The sequence below is a fragment of the Anas acuta genome, chromosome Z (genome assembly GCF_963932015.1).
Source record: "Anas acuta chromosome Z, bAnaAcu1.1, whole genome shotgun sequence".
Classification (NCBI taxonomy): domain Eukaryota; kingdom Metazoa; phylum Chordata; class Aves; order Anseriformes; family Anatidae; genus Anas; species Anas acuta.
In genome coordinates, this window is record NC_089017.1 from 19441438 (window position 1) to 19464011 (window position 22574).

General features: G+C 40.0%; 1 protein-coding gene across 2 annotated transcripts in view; it reads right to left on the reverse strand.

Annotated features, from left to right (window-relative positions):
* Positions 1–22574, reverse strand: part of CMYA5 (cardiomyopathy associated 5) — a 46442-nt gene that overhangs the window by 18462 nt on the left and 5406 nt on the right. The window contains exons 2-6 of one of the 2 annotated variants that reach the window (XM_068666137.1): positions 8694–20871; positions 6301–6396; positions 5345–5578; positions 3637–3659; positions 1493–1614 (exon numbers count right to left, since the gene is read on the reverse strand). In XM_068666137.1, the coding sequence (XP_068522238.1) occupies positions 1493–1614; positions 3637–3659; positions 5345–5578; positions 6301–6396; positions 8694–20871 (12653 nt within the window). The remainder of the gene's footprint in view (positions 1–1492; positions 1615–3636; positions 3660–5344; positions 5579–6300; positions 6397–8693; positions 20872–22574) is intronic. The other variant, XR_011091046.1, reaches the window with a different exon arrangement.

Sequence of the window (22574 nt, forward strand, 5' to 3'; positions counted from 1 at the left end):
ATACTTTGTAGTGGAAGTGAAGAGTGAAAACTGTGTATTCTAGAAAAAAAAGGGGAAAAAGAAAGAAAAGAAAAGAAAAAAAAGAGTAGAAAGCATATAAGATGAAGAGCCTTGAAGGGTGGTTGCTATCTGACAGTCATTTCCACTTGGTAAAAGCAAACCTAGTCTGGAGCCATTTGGTGTTCAGTAAACATGGTAGCTAATGCATACAAAACTGAAAAGCAGATCTCAGCAGTCTGGGGAAAAACATGTTGGAGTGACTTGTGGGAAAAGGAAACACAGCATGTAAAAATTAGGTCTGTTCTCCTGTATGACCTTGCCAGTAGGTAGCAACCTAGGAAGAAAGCATGGTTGCACACAGGGGACTGTGACAGGGAGTCTAGGAACTAAACTGCAATAGATAGCACATTTACAGTACTAAGTGAACACCTGCTAAATGCAGGTTTAAAAAAAAAGAAAAAAAAAAAAAAAAAGATCTTTTCATGTAATTTCTTAAAGAAATAAGGCTGAGATAACAACAGGAAAGTCTGCACAAGACAGCACTTTGCCAGTGTCCCACCTGATAACCCAGCAAGAGAACAAAGCACCTAATGGAAATGTGTGCTCTGGCTGCACTGCCAGAGAGAGAGGCACCACCTGAATAGCCAGAGAGTGACTATGATGGCAGCGGTGCATGTGACGGTGTATGAGAGGTCACAAAAATCATGACAGTGAGGTGTAAGAGCCCAGAAAAAAACCTCCTCTTGAGAAGGCTACGCTGGACCAAGACCCCATTATGAGGAACATGGATCTTCCTTGAATGCTGACCAGAACCAGATAATTTCTATAGGTATGTGTACAGGCAGAGCAGAAAGCACCCACAGGCAGGCTTTTTACAGTGTATGCAATATGAGATAGAGATAAATAAATCTCTTCATCACATGCAATTTTTGCGACTGTCCTCAGTAGAGACTGTTTCCAGCTACAGTCATCACTAGCTACACCCAGCTCCATCACATCCCCCTATACAGAGGGGTTTCAAGGTGGTTTCATTCACATGGCACAAACCCAGGGTCTTCAGCCATCCCCCTGCTCTCCCCCTCCCCCCCACCAGCACTGCTGGGGCTACCCCCAGTTGGAAGAAGCAGTCTCAGGAGATCATTTGATTGACTGTTCTGTCCCTGCCTGCAAGGGAACAGAAACTTCTTTAGCCTCAGGAGACTTACAGATAAAAGATCTGCTGCTAGTCTGAGATACTGATATTTTAAACAAGGCAAGAATGCAAGAATCCCCCTTTTTAGCACTTTTCCCTCTGCTCATCTTAATGCCCTGCTATAAGCCAAACACTTGTGCACAATTAGACTTCATTTTATATTCAACTCTGATTGCTAATTATATGGTTTGCAAATTCATACTTCTCAAATAGATACTGTTTTTAGCTTCCCAAAATTTAGAAAGCATTGCCAAAATGTTAGCTTTTGTTAGTTTTAAGATAATATTCAGAGAGTCTTACCAGCCACTTGTTTTAAAGAGTGCTGGTTGCTTTTTCCTGGACTGTCCGCGTAGTGCTCAAACAGTGAAAAAGCACTGGGCACCTTTTCTAAAGAGAGAGTAGTATCCATTGCAGAAAGTAACCTATGTGGAAGAAAACAGCTGTGTAAATCCCTTCTGGTGTCACATAACTTGCAAGGGCCAGAAGCAAAGCACATGCAACATGCGCTTCCCTAAATATTTCCCATGAACTTGAGGACAGCATGCAAGGAGAAGCTGTTTTCCTGATTTTGAACATTTAGAGCATACTGAGATTTCAGATAAGGAGTGTGGTGAGAACAAACACAATCTGTCTACACTTGATCCGTGAGAACACAAGGATTTGAAGTTCACAGCAAGACTCCCAAGAACCCAGGGGTTTGGGCTTGGTTACACACTGCCTTTAAAGGTTACAAACATCAGAGCTAAACTACAGCAGCTGACTCTGGAGACATAACGTAAAGCAGCTGCTTGTGGCAAGCAGAACAACAACAACAACAAAAAAAAACAAAAAAAAAAAAAGAAGAAATACAGATTCCACCTAATTAGTCCATATTTGCTGAGTTCATTATAGGAAAAAAAAAAAAAAAAACCAAAACAAAAAAAACAAAAAAAAAAACAAAAAAAAACCACCACACACATATTTTTAACTTTGAGGCAGAAGCTGCTTCAAGGGTATGAAAGATTATTTTTTCAAAGCAACCGAATTTTACCTTTCTTTCCTGCTTTTTTTTTCAGTCACTGAAGTAGTTAATTATGCATAATTTTCACAAAGCACAACAAATATAAAATATATTTTCTTTAGAAGAGCATGCATTGTGATACAGGCTTGTTCTTAATCTTTTTAGTAAGTCAGGTATTATCAAATAAACTGATAAAGTAATAACCAAACCCATGCACAAAACAGAATCAACTTTAGGTTTAGCATGTAAGTTAAGAAATAAAAACTAAGTATACAGAAAGCCTTGAAAAAAAAACACCTACAGGCAGACTGTCACATTTTGCTATACAACAGGCGAGTCCAAATTAATAACCCTCATTTTGCAAATTAATGGAAACTGTGAAGGGATGTTTGGCACATACTCATCAGACAATTCTCCTGGGGTTGTAATTTGACTATGAACTGGAACCTTTGTGTCATTTTTACATCTCAGTCCAGCAACCCATGTCAGCACATGCATCACTGTCATGACTGAGGCAGCACTGACAAGGGTAGGTTTGCACCACACAGTGCCCCAGCCCCTTGGGCAAAGTCATTGGTTTTTGAAAATGCACAGGCAAAGAGGAATTTTCCTTGTTTTGTGGGCTTGCATAGGAGAATCCTGGAGACAGCCTGTCTAAATATTCATAGTTCACCTTGGAAGATTTATAGGGTGAATATGAACTTTTGGGCAAATTGAACATTTCCCTCATGAAGGATGGGTGTAATCAAAATTATTCCCTTGGGGAAATCACACATGGCAGAGAATTATTTGCTATGTATGCATTTATTGGTTTCTGCAGGTGGGCCATGATGCAGCTGTGATAAGGCATGACCCCTTAGACACGTCCTGAATCAGATGGTGTTGATGAGGAGACAGGACAGCCTGGCTTTGTAGTCTCCTGGTAAACTTTGGAAAGAGCAATGATGGAAAATGTAGATAAAACTGTTACTTAGTCTCTTTTTTTATTTCTTCTGGAGTTTTGTTCACAAATACAGCCCATCAACCCCAGACATATGAGTGATAATTTGCATTATAACCTTTCAGAGATCATGTAATACCAAACTAGACTAGTAAACAAAAATACATAATAATGATGTTAAGAAATGTGAGCATAGACAGAATGGTTTCTATTATATGTGTATGTAGTAATAACTACAAGGAACGTGCTTAAAAAGCCTCTGTAGAGATTTAAAATTAAGTTGATATTTTAAAACTGTGCTTAACTGATAAATCACAGAACTTCTGCAAAACACCACAAAAACAGTGAATAAAAGCAACAAGTATAAAACATCTTTTCTTAATTTCATTATTTGCAAGGTTTATAAAAGTTACTACTAATATTAGCAATGTAATTAGTAAATGAAGCATCCAGCAGGCAATGCCTACTATTCACTACAGTGCACTTAACCCATACTTCATATACCTTTTATTCAATTCTTTAGATGACTAAGGAAAGAAAGAAAGAAACGTATTAGCAGTTTTCAAAACCCTGAGAATGCTGTAGAGCCACTCATCTAGCAGTTCTGGTACTCGCCTCAGAGATAAATACACACAGCTTTATTGACTTGATATTGGCTGGGATGCTGCTCATTCACACCTGCAGAGAATTTGTTTCCTTAACAATATTTCACTTCAAAGCTCTTGCTCAGCAGGCTGTTAGAGTCTGTATCTGGTTTAAAACTCCTGAGGACTCAGCATTCAATATCTAGCTATAAAGACCAGGGTACAGCCAAATACTGTTCTAAATGAAGGCTATTGCAGAAGGAAATCACTTTTACATTTATAACACTTAAATATGAATTCTGGATGAAATCTCCTTCATAGCTTCTGATTGCCAGAAGCTGGGTGAGATTTGTACCCACAGAGGAAGAGTTTCTCTCATATTTAGTGAATCTTCAGCTAACATCTCCTGTCTTAGAGAAAGAGAAGTTCCTGTCCTATATCACTAACAGTAAGGACTAGGGGATCTTTTATGATCATATCTAGTTAAAACCTTGAGGGTTGTAGGAAATAGTTACGCATCCTACAAAAGAATTTCAAAGTTTTCTTTTTGCCAAAGGACTAATCCAGTACCTTGCAAAGTTCAAGAAGATAAAATACATTTCTCGCCCGTCCCAAAGTAGCCTATTTCCCAAGGGACTGACTCAGTTACAGGATATTAAGTCACTGGGCAACTCAGAATGAGGAAAGCCAGGTATCGTTCCACCATTTCTATAACAGCTATGTGGACTGGGAGCTTCTACTCAGGAAGCTGTCTTACTTTGCGTGAATGATCAGTCTTCAAACAGTAATTCGAATTTTTCATTTTTTTTTTTTTGCTTCCCAGAATAGTTTCTGCAACTTCCAAACTATTGGCTAATTCTGTAACAGCTAAAGACTGTTGTCCCAGAAATCTCACCCCATGATACACTTCTGTAGAGGAGAAAATGCCACAGCTGACCTGTGGGCAATTCTTGCAACACAAGAACAGTCTTGGAGGACCCAGGCCATTAACAATTAACCTGCTGGACTCTCTGAGACCAGCTGATAACTGTATCAGCCAGGTAACTCAAGTCATACAGATTCACAAAGTTTTTAAAATCCAAAAAGGACCATTACAGACATGAATGTCATGTTCACATTTCTAAACCTAATCCATTCTGAATTTTTATCACAGCCAATCTGAGTACATAACTTTTCCTAGTGTCTTGTCATAAAAACACAAACCAAAACCACCAAAAGAACCCACTCTACTTACAGCTTGGGTAACTTTCAATTATGCTTTGTTTTTCCACCTTTCTTTCAAATAGTAATGTATCTTTTACTGTGACAGTTATTATTCCTCAGTGAATAATTCTAGATTAATTATTGAGACGTCTCTCAGCTTTCTCCTCACAAAACAAAATAGATAGAACTCTTTTAATGGCATAAGGCATGTTTTCATCCTATGCATCATCTTTGCAATTCTCTCTGAGTGTTCACATGACAAAAACAACTGATCTGGCAGTTTCAGAGTGGAATAACTGAGCTTGCAGAATTTAGTGATCTTAGAAAAATGGAAGATAAATAACTCATTCTCAGCCTCGGCACTGTGTAAGTGCTTTCCTAACTACAATCATAAAAGCTATGGTATGAATGCCATTTATACTTACATTTAGGAAAACAAATCCATCAAGTTCTTCCATTTCCTTTACTGTTGTCTCCAAAGTTTCCTTTGCTGAATCAACAGTTTGCTGGTAGTTAACCATCTGCTCATACAGGTATTCCATTTTCATCTTCTTCACTTCTTCAAAGTTCTCTGATTTCTCATCATATTGTGCTACCACTTTCTTAAGCATCTCTTCATTCTGCCTTTCCAATAACTCTGCATTTTTCTTACAATTTTCCTGACAAATGAAAACAAATGTAAATTGATCTGCAGACTAAAATTACAACAGTTAATGAATACACAGAAATACACGATCCATCCACCAGACTCCTTCTGGCATCCTGACAGTAAGAGAACGTTATTTCTGTAAGCAAGCTCATCTGGGAGAAATTATACTAGAGAAATACACTTAAAACAATGGTACTTATTTTATTTTATTTTATTTTATTTTATTTTATTTTATTTTATTTTATTTTATTTTATTTTATTTTATTTTATTTTTTTACTGTGAATGTTTAAAATTAAACTTTTATACTTAAGCATAGAGATGGGTAGTCTGATTACAAAATAGCTAAAAATCCATATTTTTAACTGAAATTAATACAGTTCTCAAGGCTTAAGAACTTACAGGCACTGGGCAACTCCTTTAGGTATTCAACACAGGACTCTAAATATAGACACAGTGCGAGCTTTTTATAAGCATAACCAAAATTAAGGAAACTTTTTCCTCCAGTGCTTGATAGTCACATATTCCATTTCCCAATGAAGTATTTAATAAGCAGTATTTTGACTCCCTTAAAGTAACTCTTTCCTGCAGGAGAAGTAAGTTTGAGGACTGGAGAAACAGCCCATTTTAGCAGAAAAAAAAAATGACACAACAACAACAACAAAAAAGGCAAACATAATTTAGAAGCAATTTTGTAGAGGGAAAGAACTAGTAAGAAAAAACACTGGACTTACCTCAACAGAGTTAAATAGGGATTCAATATCACTCACAAACTCTTCAATCTTCATTGACTTTTCTTCCAGTGCTTTTAGCAATTCACCTAACTGATCCTGAAATTTAAAGTTTCAGAGATTAAGTATGTTGTTTTCATGTAGAGCATAGTTGAGATGAATATTTTGTTTTGCCATAATGGAACAATGGCTAAATTAAGTTCAGGCATCTCCCTGACTACAAGCACAGATATAGCAACTGGAACAGCCACAAAACTGTTTCCAAATGAAAAAAAAAAAAAAAAAAAAAAAAAAAAAAAAGTGATCTCAGTTCAACAAGGTGGTGAGTTCTCTACAAGTTGTTGGGCACTACGAATTCTACTGTAGCTTTGCTAGAAACAGAGAGCGCTCTGAGCTTCAAGGAGAAGCTCCTTAAGGAGATAAAGCCCATAAGAAGGAAAATATGGCAGGTAACTATGAGGCTAGCAGATTGATTTTAAGACACAGGGTAACACTGCAATATTTTTAAAACTAGAAATTTGAAGATATTGTCTCTTAACCAGAATCTATCAAAATCACTGATTGAATTATGTGTGCAAAGAAAAGCAGTCCAAGAGACAACAGGCACCAGAGACAATTCAGAACTTTTGTCTTAGTGCTTCTTGACCTTTCTTGAGAGCAAGCTGGAAGAGTGCTCAGGTAAAATTTACAATTTTTAGAAATCCGTAGTTGTGATTAGCTGGAATAGATCTAAAAGGAAAATTAACATTCTTTGGTAACAGCTTCCTATTATAGCAAACTTCTACAGCCATATCTGCTTGAAAAGTAGCATATTAGTTAATATAAACTAACTATAAATGCACTTAGGACAGTAAAACCAAAAGTTAACTTCATAAATATTTAGGGCCAGTCACCAATATTCAGAGGCAAAGTTCTGTTTGTCAAGATAACTTATAAAATCTGACAGGTGCCATTCATAGCTCATTTCTTTTATTGTGAAGTTATGTCCCTACAGTTAAAATTCAGGCAAACAGCATTTTGCTATTTTAATGTCTTCTCAGTAATTATACAGAAGTAACAAGAAACATACAAACACCATCTCAAGGTAACCTGAGCCCTGAGTACTAGAAATCATGTGAAGCCAGGCCTGATTTGTGGCCAGAATTAATACTGGCTTCATGTCCATCCTGCACAGCCAGGGAGTGATATCATGGGACATTTATTTATGGCTTGACTTGCTGCAGTGTAGGTACATTTGAGGGATCGCTGTGGTCTGTGACTTTATTACTGAATTATTGGTGGCTAATTATCACTTCTAAGTCAAGCATGAATGGCCATATATAAAAAGCAACACTGCTGTCGTACATGTACACCTACATGCCACGGAGATAGTTTGCAAATGCTGATATTTGAAACTGGCACATTACTCCCCTGCTTTTAATTTCTCTTTCTTATATACATAAAAATAACAGAAATACCAGCAATATGAACCCTTCTGAAATTTTAAGGAAATTTCACTAAATCTGAATTATGGACAACTGAACCTTTGCTAGAAAAGAGACTTCACATTTCAGACACTGGAGTGGCATTAAATTGCTGCTAAACAAGAAAGGAACATCTGTATATTTATATATAAAAATCTGATACAGGAAAAGTGAAACATCACATGCATGCAGTCTTCACAAGCAGAACTGCAATTAAGTAACAAATGAGCTTCCACAAAAACCCCAGCATTTTCTCTAGTGTTGATAGCAAAGGTGTACTATTTTGAAACGGGACACATTTCTATCTGTCTTTTCCAGTAGTACAGCTTAGAAATAGTGGGAAGAAGTAGGAATTGCAAAACTTACCTGTGGTATAACTAAAATGATACTGAGGTAATGAACATGAACTGAACAGAAAATGAGGAAGGAGGGTTCAATAAAAATTTACAGCACAAACTCTGTAACTAGTCTAACATATCCAAGCAGCAACACACATAACTGGAAAGGAGAACATTTTATGATGATGGTAGTCCCTGCATATTGAGGTTTCTGTACCTCGTCAAATGAAATGAGCTGCTCTTACTAAAATTCTCTTTACAGAAACATCTTCTCATTTCTTACTCTACATGTACAAAACAGATGAACATGCACAGACAAGAAGACTAGAAGAAGGAAAATCTGGTAACAGCTATGTATAAACATAGTCATCCAAACTGCTGAATAAATAAGATCAGCTTAGAAAGCCCAGGACTCCACAGAATATCTTAATGATAGGATATTCCCCCTTCAAGACCTCTCGTGTTTAGGAATAACTATTATTTTATAGATATTGTTACAGTCTCCGGGCTGCTCTCTGGGCCTTTCCACTGACTACACAAGAGGCCTACAGAAATTAGGTTCAGTATCTCCTTCCACATACAAATTAATTCTTACCTTCATCTTGGTTGCAGCATCATCTAGTGTTGTGACCTCATGGTCTTTGTGTTCTCCAAAAAGCTTGTCAATAGCAGATATTGGACATTTGCAGTGGTAACAATATGTGTCTGTTTGCGCTTTCTTTAATTCTCTTTGTGGACTCTCAACTTGAGGAATGTTTGCCATTGATTTTTCAGGATACATCACCACAAAGCCTGAATCTTCAAGTTCAACAGGTGTTCTTTGCTCTGGTTCATTAACAAATTCATAACTATCCCCAACATGCTCAAAAGAATCCCTGTCTTCAAATAATAGCTCCTCATGTGTGAATTCAGATGATATTTCATCTTGTAACAGTTCTTCTTGTGTAATCACATCATAGTCCATTGACTCAGCAAGATCTTCATAAGCATCAGGGTGCTGCTGCTCCTCTCTTTGCAAATCTGTCTTCTCTCTTTGCTGAACGGTAGGAACACATGAGATATTTTCCTGGGTATACTGATCATCTTCACTGTCTTCAACAGGAGTTCTGATATACGGGATATATTTTTCCATTTGAGGAACTGCTGTTACTTTGTGCTGTTCTTCCCGCTTATTGCCAGCTTCCGGATGGGCAGCTCCCTGAGAATCGATTATTTGGCTATACTCTTGACTCATTTGCTCTGGCAATTCCTCAGTTGTTTCTACAGGTACATTTTCTTCTTCTCTTTGTTCAGTAGTATCACTTCTAGCACCTGAAAGAACTGCTTCTCTTCCAAAAGGAATGGCATGCATTGGTTTACAAATTGTTGCTTTAATGTCACTATCAACCTGGACTTTCTCTGTCTCCACAACACCCCTTTCTGGCAGAATCTCAGTTCCTAAAACACCAGCAGAGCTATACTTGTACTTGTCCTCGTAACTCTGAACTGAAATTCCTCCACTAAAAGACTCATCCTCTGGTATCTGATCCTCCTGATGATCTAAGACCTTCCCTGGAATTTCATCTTTAAGAATGTATTTTTCAAAATATATTCCTGTTCCATCATCTGTGTCCGAATTTCTACTAGGAAAAGATGCATTAGAATTTCCACTCTCCTCATCAGACGGAGTCTCACCCTTTGTTTTTTCTCCTACTGCTTCTGCATAGAGATCCTTGTACAAAAATGACAAAGCAGGTGGCTCTTCTAGAAGCTCTGGGTTAACAGCAGCAACTGATGTTGGAAAAAACAGAGATCGTTCTAGCACTCCTTCTTCTGAATCAAATAGTGGGGTTCCTGGTGACTTCCGTTCATCTTCTATATTTGTAACTCTTTTACTGCTAATGTCAATTGATTTCTGCGGAGGTAAAGATTCTGGAGCTGCTGCATAGGCCTGCATTTTGCTTTCTCCTTTTGCAGTACCATAAAAGACTTCATCCAGATCCTCAAGCAGGGAAAACTCCTCTTCCAAAGTATCTGCCTCTGTGCTTTCTTTAAAAGATGCGGCTTGTTCCACAGGTTCATTAGGATCTTCTGTCTCAGGAAATGATGAACTCAGTCTTTCAAAATGTGGCTTAACTGGGGATTTGTCATCAATCAAGGTGTACTTTTCAAAGTAATCCATATCAGCCATACCATTATCAGGATCCAATATCACATCAGTATTGCTTTCTGGCAACAATGGACTTTCCTTTTGTGTTTCTTCAGTTTCCTCAGTCTCATCATTCTTGACCAATTCTTTTTGTTCATGGGTTTCTGGCTTTCCCAACATTGACCTGTCTGAAATTTCTGTGGTTGTTCCAGAAGCTAAGGCACTACGACTATCATGAGCTAATTTTCTTTTAAATGAAGGATTTGTTTCCAAGTATTCTAGTTTATCTGGCATGTGTTTACTTTCTTCTTGATCAACAGAAGAAATATGTGTAGGAGCATGAATATTGAGTATTTCATAACCTTCTGAAATTATATTAAATAGATCTTTTTGTTCAGTAGGTTCTGGCTCATGCTGAGTGTCTTCTACAGCACTCGCTTGTTCCATTTCTTCCTCTTCTCTTGTCACGTAATGTTCGGGCACTTTAGACATTTTGTCTACCTGTGGATGTTGCACTGCTTCCCTTTCTGTAGGGTTTCCAAACTTAGTTTCACTCTTTGGAACTTTTTCTGGACCTGGATTATCTGCTCTTGGAGACAGTAAATCATGTCTTTGCATTCTGTGACCAGTTTCTGAGGGTACTCTGTGGGAAATTTCACTGGACACTGAATCAGAAACTCTAAATGTATCTCCTTTATTGACGGCAGTGCCATGAACTGTAAGTTCTGCACAACTTCCAGCTGGGAATTGTTTTGATCCAAAGCCAGAAGTTCCCTTCAGAGAAAGTTGAATTCCTTGCTTGTCTACTTCTGTAGCTCGAATAGGATGAATTGAACGAGCTTTCACCTCTTCTGCCAGCCAGCTAGCCAAATCAAAAGATGGAATGTCTGTACTTGGCTTTTCATCAGAATTAGAGCAGACAGACTTTGACTCTGCTGAAGAGAGTCTGTCCTGTTCACCAGAAGAATGCTGAATTTTGTGTGTCACAGTTTCATAAACAAGATCCGGTGAAACAGCTCCCATTTGCTCTAAGGATGTATACTTCTGCTCTGCCAAATAGGGTTGCATTCCATGTCTTTCCTCTTCTTTTTTTGTTTGGTTTCCAGATGTACCTACTATTTTAGATAGAGATAATGAAATATTTTTTTTCTCTTTATCACCAGTGAAAGACACAGATACTGACTTTTCAGATGAAGTATGAAAAGGAACAAATGAATCTGAGGATATTGGTTGCTGGTCTGCTACAGCAGTCACCTTTGACTCTGTGTTCATCAATGATGGCACCTTCTGCACATCAGGTTGTATTTCTTGCTTATCCTGGTTGGCAGTGAATGTGGGGTGACTTCTTAGCTGCTCTGATGACAAGTATTCTGTGAGGTTTTGCTCGTCTTGTTCTTGTGTGTGCAGCAGGGACTTATCCCCCATCTGTGCTATATTCAAGCTTGCTGTTTTAGGTGAATATAGCTGATCTTTTTGCAATTCTGTTTCATCATGTGGTGGAATTACATATCTACTCTCTGATTGTGCAGACTGGGGAGTAACCAGCAGCATGCTCTGCCTTTCGTGTTCAGCTAGGGAGCACTTGGCAACCAAATACTCAGAGGTAGGTTTTGAATAAGGTGGAATTTCTTGCTGACATGTTTCATCAACTGAATAAAATGGAACTGAAGGTTCAGTCTCCAGTTTTGAAGGTACGGTTAAATACTCTTGACCTTGTACAGTTTCTGTTTTATCTGTAGAATATGATGCATTTAATGGCTCAGATTCTAATTGTTTAGTTGTGTGGAAGTAATGTGGAGCCTGTTCTCTCTCTGCTTCAGATGTAATTATATGTTCAGCTTCTGAATATGCAGCCATATGCAAATGTGGATGAATTCTTGTATTCTCTGCTTCTTTTCTTGCAGAGAAGAAACTTGACACAGGCTGTGCAGTTTCTGACTGCTCTGTTTTATAATGGGTGTGAGATAAATCTAAGTGCTCAGGGGACATGCCTCCAGCTACAGGTGAAGACTTTGGACTTCTTTCCATTTTTGTTTTAGAAACAGAACGTGAAACACCCAGAGGAATAGACACGGATTTTTCAGTAGGAGATGAATAGGGTTGAATTTTTGGGCTTGCTGCTTCCTCAGCGGAAAAGGATAAATCTTGTTCAGTTTCCCACTGAGTAGTTAGAGATGAAGTAGTCCCAGTGTCCCCCTTCTCTGAATGTCCTGCTCTCAATACATGCATTTCATGCTTTTCTGCTTGTTCAGTAGAGGTTGAAAAAGGTTGTTCAAATTTTGGTTGTGCAGTTTCCTGCTCCCCAGTCCTGCCAAGGGTATAAAGTACAGAAGGTGTTTCTGGTTGCTCTGCTTCAACAACAGAGTACTGCAAATTAACACACTGCTCTTCAGGATGGGCCCCATCCTTTTGCTCTGTTTCACCCATGAAGTATGGTGTCTCTGGATGTTCCATCTGGGCAGCCTGCGGCTGCTCTGCTTTGCCATAGGAGTACATTAAACTCGATGGTTTCACTCCATGAGTTTCTAGTTTGCCAAGAGAATATGACAACTCTGGACATTTTAATTTCATTTGTTCTCTTTGCAACTGGTCTGCTTTTCCCATAGAATATGAAAGATCAGAAGGCACAAACCCTTCTTCTGCAGTTTCCTGTATTTCTGTTTTACCAAGCAGATGTGATACACCTGGCTGCATTGAGTCTAACTGTGAAGTTAGTTCCTGCTTTTCTTCACCATGTGAGTGCAAAATGGAAGGCTGGGACATCACTTTTTCCTCCAGTTTGCCAAAAGAATCCAAAACCTCTGGCTGTTGCAGTACTATTTGGGCTGGTTGTGAGATTTCTGACCTGTCACTTGTATAGGATAAATCCATTTCTTCCAGTTCTGGTTGTACTATTCCATGGTGCTCTTTTTGGCCAATGGAATGTGACAAATCTGTATAGTTTGATTTCTGATGTGTAGCTTCCTCTTCTATTTCTCTAACTGGATAAGATAGCTGTTTATGTTGCAACTCTGACAACATCATTTCTTGTTCTGTTTTGCCGGAAGAATACTGCGAAGTTCTGTGTTCCAGTTCACCTCGCACAGTTTGTATTTCATCTGTTTTACCAAGGGCATATGTTAAATCTTGGTGTCCTATGTCTAGTTTTGTCCTTTCTTGTGACACTGGTTTGCAAACGGAATATGGTAAACTGGGAAGTTCCTGCTCTGGATGTGTCACTCCATGTTGCTCTGTTTTTACAATGGGATGGGGTGTTACAGTCTGCTCTGATTCCCATTGCATAGCCTGTGGCTGCTCTACTTTGGCAACAGAACGTGACAAACCTGGATGTTCAACCTCTGGTCGTGCTGTTCCTTGCTGCTGTGTTTTACCAGGTGAATGTAGCAAGTCCTGATGTTCTGTTTCCACTTGAACAGTTTGTGCTTGCTCTGTCTTGCCAGGGCAAGATGATAAATCTGCTTGTCCTAACACAAGCTGTGGTGTTTCTTTTCTCTGTGTTTTATCAGTAGAGTATGATAAACCTGAATGCTCCAACTCTTGTTTTGCCATTTCTTGCTGCTCTTTTTTGCTAAAGGAATGCAAGACGTCCAGGAACTCCCCTACCACTGAGGCCCTTTCTGGTTGCTCCACTGTTCTACTTGACAATGTTGGCTGTTCTAAGTTTAGTCGTGCTTCTTCCTCTGGGTGCAATGTATGGCTTTCCCTTTCCTGTTTGAAATCCAGTTGTGCACTTTGCTTGTCTTTGCTAATGGAAGAGGACAAATCAGGCTGTAGTACTTTGGCCATGGCATCTGAGACATTTGGATGTTCAGGGTCTAGTGCAGCAGCCCATGATTGCTTTGTTTTGACAGTAGAATGCAACAAATCAAGTTCTTCCAACTCTGGTTGTATTGCTTTATGAGATTCTGCTGTGCCAACAGAGAATGACAAATCTGCATATTCTGATTCTGCTTGTGAATTTTGCAGTCCTTCTGTTTTCTGAACAGAGTACTGCAACTTAGAGCGTTCTGCCTGCATTCCTGCACTTTCCCATTGCCCTTTGCTGAGAGATGATGAAAAATCACCTGGCTTTTCCAGCTCTGGTTGAACTCCTTCTTGTTGCTGTAAAGCACCAGTGGAATGTGATAAATCTGGACATTCCAAATCCAGCTTGGCAATTTGAGTGTGCTGTGTTTCACCAACTGAGCATGATAAATCCATTATTTCTGTCTCTGGCTGTATAACTTCATGGTGTTCTAATCTGCCACCAGATAAGTCTGAATGAATTGATTTCTTATGTGGCGTTTCTTGTTCTGCCTCACTAACGGAATAAAATAACTGTGAATGTCCCAGTTCTGGCTTTGCTTTCTCTCCTTGTTTGAAAGAATGGAAGAAGCTTGACTGCTCCTCTTGAGCAGCTTGTGCTTGCTCTGTTTTGCCAGGCCAAGATGATAAGTCTGGTTTTCCTATCCCCAGTTGTGTATTTTTTTCTGGCTGTGTTTTATCAATGGAATATGATAAATCAGGATGCTCCAGCTCTGGTTTTGCGATTCCTTTTTGTTTTTCTTTTCCACTGTCAGGTGATGCACATGGAACTCCTTGCTTCTCTTTTGCAGGTGGTGGATGCTCTGTTCTGCCGACAGGCTGCACCTCATCAGGGTGTACCAAGTCTGTATGTGCCATGTCTCGCCGTCCCACTTTGTCAGCACGGGATGCCAAGACTCTGCGGCCCAGCTCCAGCTGAGCAGGTGGATGTTGCTCTGTTTTGTCATGGACATGCAACACATCAAATTGTTCCACTTCCAGTTGTGTTATTTCTTCTACTTTGCTGAGGGAGCATGATAGACTAGGATGTTCAGGTTTCAACTCTGTAGTTTTCAGTTCTCCTTCTTTGAAAACTGAATAAAGCAAGTCAGGATGTCCCTGCCCTGGCTCTGCTGTTTCTTCTTGTTCTACTGAACATTCTCGTTGGCCCACAGAATGGGCCAAATGTGAAATATCCACTTCTGACTGAACCATTTTCTGTTCAGGTTTTCCAAGGGAGCAAATTAAACCCACTTGCTCTGATTCTAGTTGCACCTCTGATTTATCCAGAGGATGTATCACATCAACATGTTCTGTCCCTGGCAAGGTCATTTTGTCAACTGGCCTGTCAGTGGGAAATGATACACCTGATTGTTCCAAGTCCTCTTGAGCACATTTTAATTGTTCTATGTTGCCAGGAGAATATGAAAGCTTTTCTTGCTGTAACTGTTGTTTTGGGGTTTGCTGATGCTTTTCTCTGTCAACAGAAATTTTTCTGTGTTTCTGATCCAAAAGTATTGCTTCTGGTTTGTTTGCCTCATTGGTGAAATGTGACAAGTCAGTTTGTCTCACTTCTGATTGTGCAATTTCTGGCTTCTCAACTTTGCTGAGGGAATACGTCAAACCTGGATGTTTTGTGTCGATTTGTGCAATTCCTGGTAAAGCTCTTTTTCTGGCCACTTTAGGCAAATCTTTACATTTTGACTCAAACTCTTGAGTTGATTGTTCTGCAGATTCACCAAAGGAAAGTGATATATCTGGATGTTTTGAGTCCAATTGTAAGGTTTCTTGCTGTTTTTCTTCACCAACAGAACGTGACAAATTTGTGTATTTAGATTCCACCTCCATGGCTTCATCTTGTGCTCCACTCAGGGTTTCTGGAGAATCTAAATACTCTGATTCTTGTTGCATTTCTCCCATGGAGTGTAGCTTCTCTGGATGTTCTGAATCCTGCTGTATGGCATCATATGATTTCACTTCAGCCGTGGTACATGAAAAATCTGGATGTTCCATCACCAGTGGTGCAGTTTCTTGTTGCTTCGAACTAAATGGCAAAGTTGGATGTTTAAACTTTTCTTGTTGTTTAGGTCTGTGAGAGGAATATGACAAATCTGGATATTCTGAACTCACTTCCATTTCCAGTGGAGACTCTTTTCCACTGGAAGAGGGCAACAATGTTTGCTCCAGCTCTGGATGTGTTACTTCATCTTGTTCCATTTTCCCAGTAAAACATGAAAGAAGTGGTTGCTTTGATTTGCATTGTGTCACCTCCTCCTGCATGCCTGTACTTACATAAAATGCCTGTTCTGGGTATGCTGGCTTCATTTGCATTTCTTGCATTTGTTCACTGAAAGTATATGGCAGAGGACATGCTAACTCTGGCTGAGCTGTTTCTTGCTGTGCCAAATCCATTTGGTCTATGTCTTGTGAATCTGCTTTCCCCCAGGTTTCTGACAAATCTGAATGCTGCAATTCCATTTGTGTAGCTTTTGGTTGGGCTTCTTCCAGCTCTTCCAGCTCTCTGTGTTCTGTCTCTTCTTGTTCCATTTTTCCAAAGGAATAAGATGTATCTGACTGGGCCAAACCCAGTGGTGATGTTCCCTGTTGTTTACTGTCAGAAGTAGAATAGGAAGGAAATAAATCCTTCTGCTCCAGCTGTGCCATTTCCCCAGAATTTGGTCTGTCAATTGAACATGAGGAGTATAATGATCCCGAATCTATTCCTTCTTGCACTATTTCTCCAGTGGTGAATGACAGGCCCCTGTTTTCTGAGGGTAGTACATTTTCATTTTGCTCTCCTTCCCTAATGGAACTTGGCCACCCTGGACCTTCTAAGTCTTTGTGGACAGCTTCCAGTGCTGCTTCTCCCTGGGAATATGGGACATCTGCATGTTTCAGCCTTGGTTGCAATAATTCCTGTTCTGTTTTGTCAGTGGAATATGAAGTATCTGCCCCTTCTGTCCTCAGCTGTGAAGTTTTATGCTGCTGTTCTTTTGTAGTAGAATATGACACAATTGGATGCTCTGACTGAGCAAGTTGAGTAGCTTCTCCTTGTACTGCCTTGCCAAGTGAGTACAGTTTACCTCCAAGTTGTGAATCCTGCTGTACAGGCTGCAGCTGTTCTCCTTTGTCACCAAAATGTGAGGAAAGAGAACTGTCCAAATCTACTTGTGCCAATGCTTGATGCTTTGTTTTATCCATGGGATATGGTAAATCTGAATGCCCTTTTTTCAGATGCCCCATTTGCTGCTTCTCAGCTCCTCCAGTAGAATCGTATATATCTGGATGTACTGAGTCAAATTCTGTAGAGTTTTCTTTCTCTGCTTCTCCCCTCAAACACGATAAATCTGAAGGTTCCAGCTCAAGTTTTGCTGTTGTTTCTTGCTCTGCTTCTTCAGGGTAGTAAGACTCTGGGTGTTCTAGTTCAATAGGAACAGGTTTTGGCCTTTCTGTTTCTTCCTTGTAAAAGGAAAAGTCCTGATGTTCTGTCTCCAGTTGTGCACTCTCTGATTCCTCTGTTTCTTCTCTGGAAAATGAAAGGTCTGGATGCTCCAGCTGTGCACTCCCTGATTCCACCATTTCTTCTCTGGAATATGAAAAGTCTGGCTGTTCCATCTTATGTTGAGCATTCTCCAATTCTTTTGTTTCTTCGCTGGAAAAAGAGAAGCCTGGCTGCTCCATCTCCAACTGTGCACTCTCCAATTCCTCTGTGTCTTCCCTGGAAAATGAAAAGTCTGGATGCTCCAGCTGTGCACTCCCTGATTCCACCATTTCTTCTCTGGAATATGAAAAGTCTGGCTGTTCCATCTTATGTTGAGCATTCTCCAATTCTTTTGTTTCTTCGCTGGAAAAAGAGAAGCCTGGCTGCTCCATCTCCAACTGTGCACTCTCCAATTCCTCTGTGTCTTCCCTGGAAAATGAAAAGTCTGGATGCTCCAGCTGTGCACTCCCTGATTCCACCATTTCTTCTCTGGAATATGAAAAGTCTGGCTGTTCCATCTTATGTTGAGCATTCTCCAATTCTTCTGTTTCTTCGCTGGAAAAAGAGAAGCCTGGCTGCTCCATCTCCAACTGTGCACTCTCCAATTCCTCTGTGTCTTCCCTGGAAAATGAAAAGTCTGGATGCTCCAGCTGTGCACTCTCTGATCCCACCATTTCTTCTCTGGAATATGAAAAGTCTGGCTGTTCCTTCTTATATTGAACATTCTCCAATTCTTCTGTTTCTTCCCTGGAAAAAGAGAAGTCTGGCTGCTCCATCTCCAGCTGTGCACTCCCTGATTCCACCATTTCTTCCCTGGCATAAGAAAGACCTGGGTACTCTGTCTCCAGCTGTGTACTCTCTGATTCCAGCATTTCTTCCTGGGAATATGAAAAACCTGGATGATCTGTCTTATGTTGTGCACTCTCTGATTCTTCTGTGTCTTCCTTGGAAAGAGAGATGTCTGGCTGCTCCGTCTCTAGCTGTGCACTTTCCAATTCCTCAGTTTCTTCTCTGGAATATGAAATATATGGCTGCTCATCTTCCTGCTGTTCACTCTCTGATTCCACTATTTCTTCTTGGGAATATGAAAAATCTGGATGCTCCATTTTATGTTGTGCACTCTCTGGTTCTTCTGTGTCTTCTTTGGAAAGAGAGGAGTCTGGCTGTTCCATCTCCAGCTGTGCACCCTCTAATTCCTCTGTTTCTTCCCTGGAATATGAAAAATCTGGCTGCTCCATCTCCAGCTGTGCACTCTCTGGTTCCTCCATTTCTTCTCTGGAATATGAAAAATCTGGATGCTCTGTCTTATGTTGTGCACTCTCCATTTCCTCTGTTTCTTCCCTGGAAATAGAGATATCTGGCTGCTCCATCTCCAGCTGTGCACTCTCCAGTTCTTCTGTGTCATCCTTGGAATAAGAAAAGCCTGGATGCTCTGTTTCCAGTTTTATGCTCTCTGATTCCAGCATTTGTTCACTGGAGTATGAGATGTCTGGATTCTCCATCTCCATTTGTGCACTCTCTGCTTGATTGTTTACTTCAGTGGAAACAACAGGGTGATCCATATCTACTGCTTTACTCACAACTGAACTTTTCTGGGTTTCTTGTTTTTCTGTGTGAACAGCATAGGAAATGCCAAGATATTTGGAATCTATCTTTTCAGGAATATGTGATTTTAGTTTAACTCCTTCATCCTCTGTTATCTGAGTGGAGAAGTCTTGTTCTGACTCTGTTTGCTTCTGTAAGTGAACATTTTGCATTTCTGGTATTGGGGTCCTTTGACTCTCCATTTTTTTAATGGAATCCAATGGACCTGAAAGATCAGTTTTTGACTGTGCAGTTGCCGACGAGTGACTCTCAGTTTCTTGCTTCTCTGTTTCATCTACAGAATGTGGTAAAGGCACATGTTCTGACTCTGATTGTGCACTCTCCGATGACTGAGGAATAATATCCTCCTGTCTTGTTTCAGATAGAGTGGAATATCTGAATTTAGCTGATGGAGCACTAGGTAAGTAAGACTGAACTGCTGACTTCTGTATTTCCTTCTCAGGATGTTCTGATGCTGATGCTGTAGGCAAAACAGGTTCAGTGCTTTGTCTATCTGCTGAATCAGGCTGTGGTGCTGAACTGGCCTGGGTTTTCTGCTCCTTTGATTCATCCAGAAGATCTGATGCTGTCAGCAGTGATTGCTCTGTTTTCTTTTCTGCAGTTTCAGCTGAAGGAATCAGCACTTGTTTCTCTGATTTGTCATCAGACTCTAATGCAATGGATGTCGACTGCTCTGTTATTGCCATCTTGGCCACCGGTGAATAGGAGAAACTTTGCTGCTTCCTTGCTTCTTCAGGAGGGCAGGACTTCACTGACTGTCCTGGTACCTCATCTGGAGTCTCCAGTAGAGACTGTCTGTCTGTTCTTTCTTTATGCTGAAGAGTTGTTTTTTCAGCAGAGCTTGAAGATTTGCTTGGTGTATCTTTCATTTTAGTCGGTTTAATATTTTTAAGTGAAATATCATCTTTATTAGTACGTTGCTTTTCAAGATGTGTTGCTGAAGAATAGCTTTGACTTGGATATGTTGCAGATTGCTGCCTTTGATTCCTTCTTCTTTCTGATGGTGTTTCAAGATTTCTGTTTATCCTCTGGAAAGGTTTTGGATGCGTTGCTTCCGAAAATGAACTGAACTGATGCAATCTTTCTTTTACTGATGTATCTAGGAACTGTTCAGAATCTCCTGAAACTGAGCTCTTTCTTTGGATTCTAGTTTTCTCTAGTGTTTCAGGGGCTGGCCCAGTTCCTCCAAAAATGGAGTTGAACAGCTGAATTCTAGCTTTTACTGGTCCTCCAAGGATCGGTCCTACTTTTCTCAGTCTGCTTTCTCTAAATATGGATCTTATTGGAGCACGTTTTACTGGTTCTTCTGCAATATTCTCCAGATCTTCTTTGTCATCCAACATTTCCTCATCTGTATCTCGTGTTTCCATCTGTTCAACATTTAGCACTGAGCCTTGCACATCTCCTAGAACAGTTCTTGGTTCTTGTCTCTGCATTCCAGAAGAGTCACGTTTTTTGTTGCCCTGGCCTCCTTTGAGAGTTGTAGGCAATGGCACCCTATTTGAAGGTTTACGCTTCCTTTTCCTAACAATTTTACCTTCATCCATGATAAAGATAACTTTTCCTGGAGGAGAACCTACTGGTGAACTTTCCATACTGTAAAGATCAGAAGTTGTACTAGTTTCTGAGGTCCAGGGAGTAGAACATCTGCTCGAGCTGGTTTCCCAGGTTATTCCACTATCTTCACTTTGAACTGTTACCATAGAAAAGGAGGGGTTATTCATGATGTACTGCAGCTTGGGTTTCACATCTTCACTTTGGATTAGATCTTTTAAACTGAAGAAGAAAAAAAAAAGAGAAAAAAGAAGGAAAAAAAAAAAGCCATAAAATCACATAACATCAAATTACTGCTATGAAATCCAGTGCACTAAAACAATGTTTTTTAAACTTTCAAAAATACTGCATGTGCATATATTTTGAAACACAAGCAGAAGTGAAGCCATATTTCATCTGACGAATGTACTTTAGAAGCATTTTTCTAAGTGTGCATGTTGCAAGATTAGTTCACCAAAGGAGAGGTGTTTAAATGCTCTTGACAATGCAGGAAAAGCAGTCTTTGATCAGGCCTTGATTTGCCAGTATGAGATTGAATGGATTCTGGGGCTATTCTCCAGTGCCTGATTATCTCACAGTATAATTTAAACCTAGCACTAATCATTTATAAGATACTGTCAATATTTTAATAGCATCCACATTTGCTTTGATATAATGTGCAAAGGAGTAGCAAATCTGGCTCGTTACTGTCTTCACCTATGTTTCACTGTCTAAGCACTCTACATATTTAACAAAGTAATTTAGAATATGTTCAACAATCTAAATATTCTGAAATAACAGTGTTTTATAAAGCTAACTTTAAACCTCATGATATGCATGTGACAGTACACTGTCACATGCTGCAATTAAATCTCATCTTAGTTTAAGAAAAAAATGAAGAAATGTTTTCTGAGAAGCTTTGGAAAAAAAACAGTCTTAGGTGTAAGAACGTAAAAAACAGCAAAAGCAATTATAAGACATTGAAACATGGTGCTATTTAAAAAAAATATATCTTACTAGGGTTGCAAGAGTTACTTCGAAAAAGCATAGAAAAAGCGATCATAACACTCAACCCCCATACTCCTGGAGTAGGTAGAAGTTCACTGGGGGAAATTGTGTTAGTAGCTGAGGGAAAGAAATGCAGAGTGCCTTCTGGCAGAGGTGGAGGCTTCAGCAGAGCAAAGCTGGTGAAGGAGGGGTGACCTCGGTCACTCCCACAGAAGGGTGCAAAACTATGGCTACACAAAGCCCTCTGTAGCACTTTGTATGTGATTAGGATAGAGTGCTTCACAAAAGTGAAGAAATCTGGCTCCTGACCACGGGCACTGAGCTGCAGCACCTGACTCACCGAGTGCTGCAAGTGATGACCCAGCTACGACCAGGAGGGTGCCCAAGGCAAGGGGAACACAGGTGTGGAGCTCTCAGCACTGCTCTGCAGGGTGCTGAGCAAATGCCAGGAGGCGAAGGTCTCTGAGGGAGGAGAAAAGGCAATTCTGCAGAGCCATCATCTCTCCATCAAGTGAACTTTGCAAACCATAAAGAATTTGTAAAGGTCACTCAGCAAAACTGCTCAGTACCTGCCAGAAGGTTAAAAAAAAAATAAAAATCTAATACTGCTAATACCTCTAGGACTGCTGGTGTTACCTTTCCCTAACTTTTGCTCCTAAAAGCTAAAAGTACAGCACAAGAGCTGCCCTGGGCTGGCCCATGCTGAGGTTCATACAAACTGTGTCCCATCTCTGATGAGTTTGGTGCTAACCAAAGACTGAAGTCACCCATGGGACACAGCCTGACCAGGCCACGGTGGGACAACACAGTGTTGAAGTCCAGTGACAGGACTTAAAGACAGTTGTGGTGACTAGGCTGGCCAGAAGGTTGTGCTTAGTAGGACAGCTTGGAGTCATGCCCAGAGTCTAAGTCTGACAGTACAATAACAAATAATCATG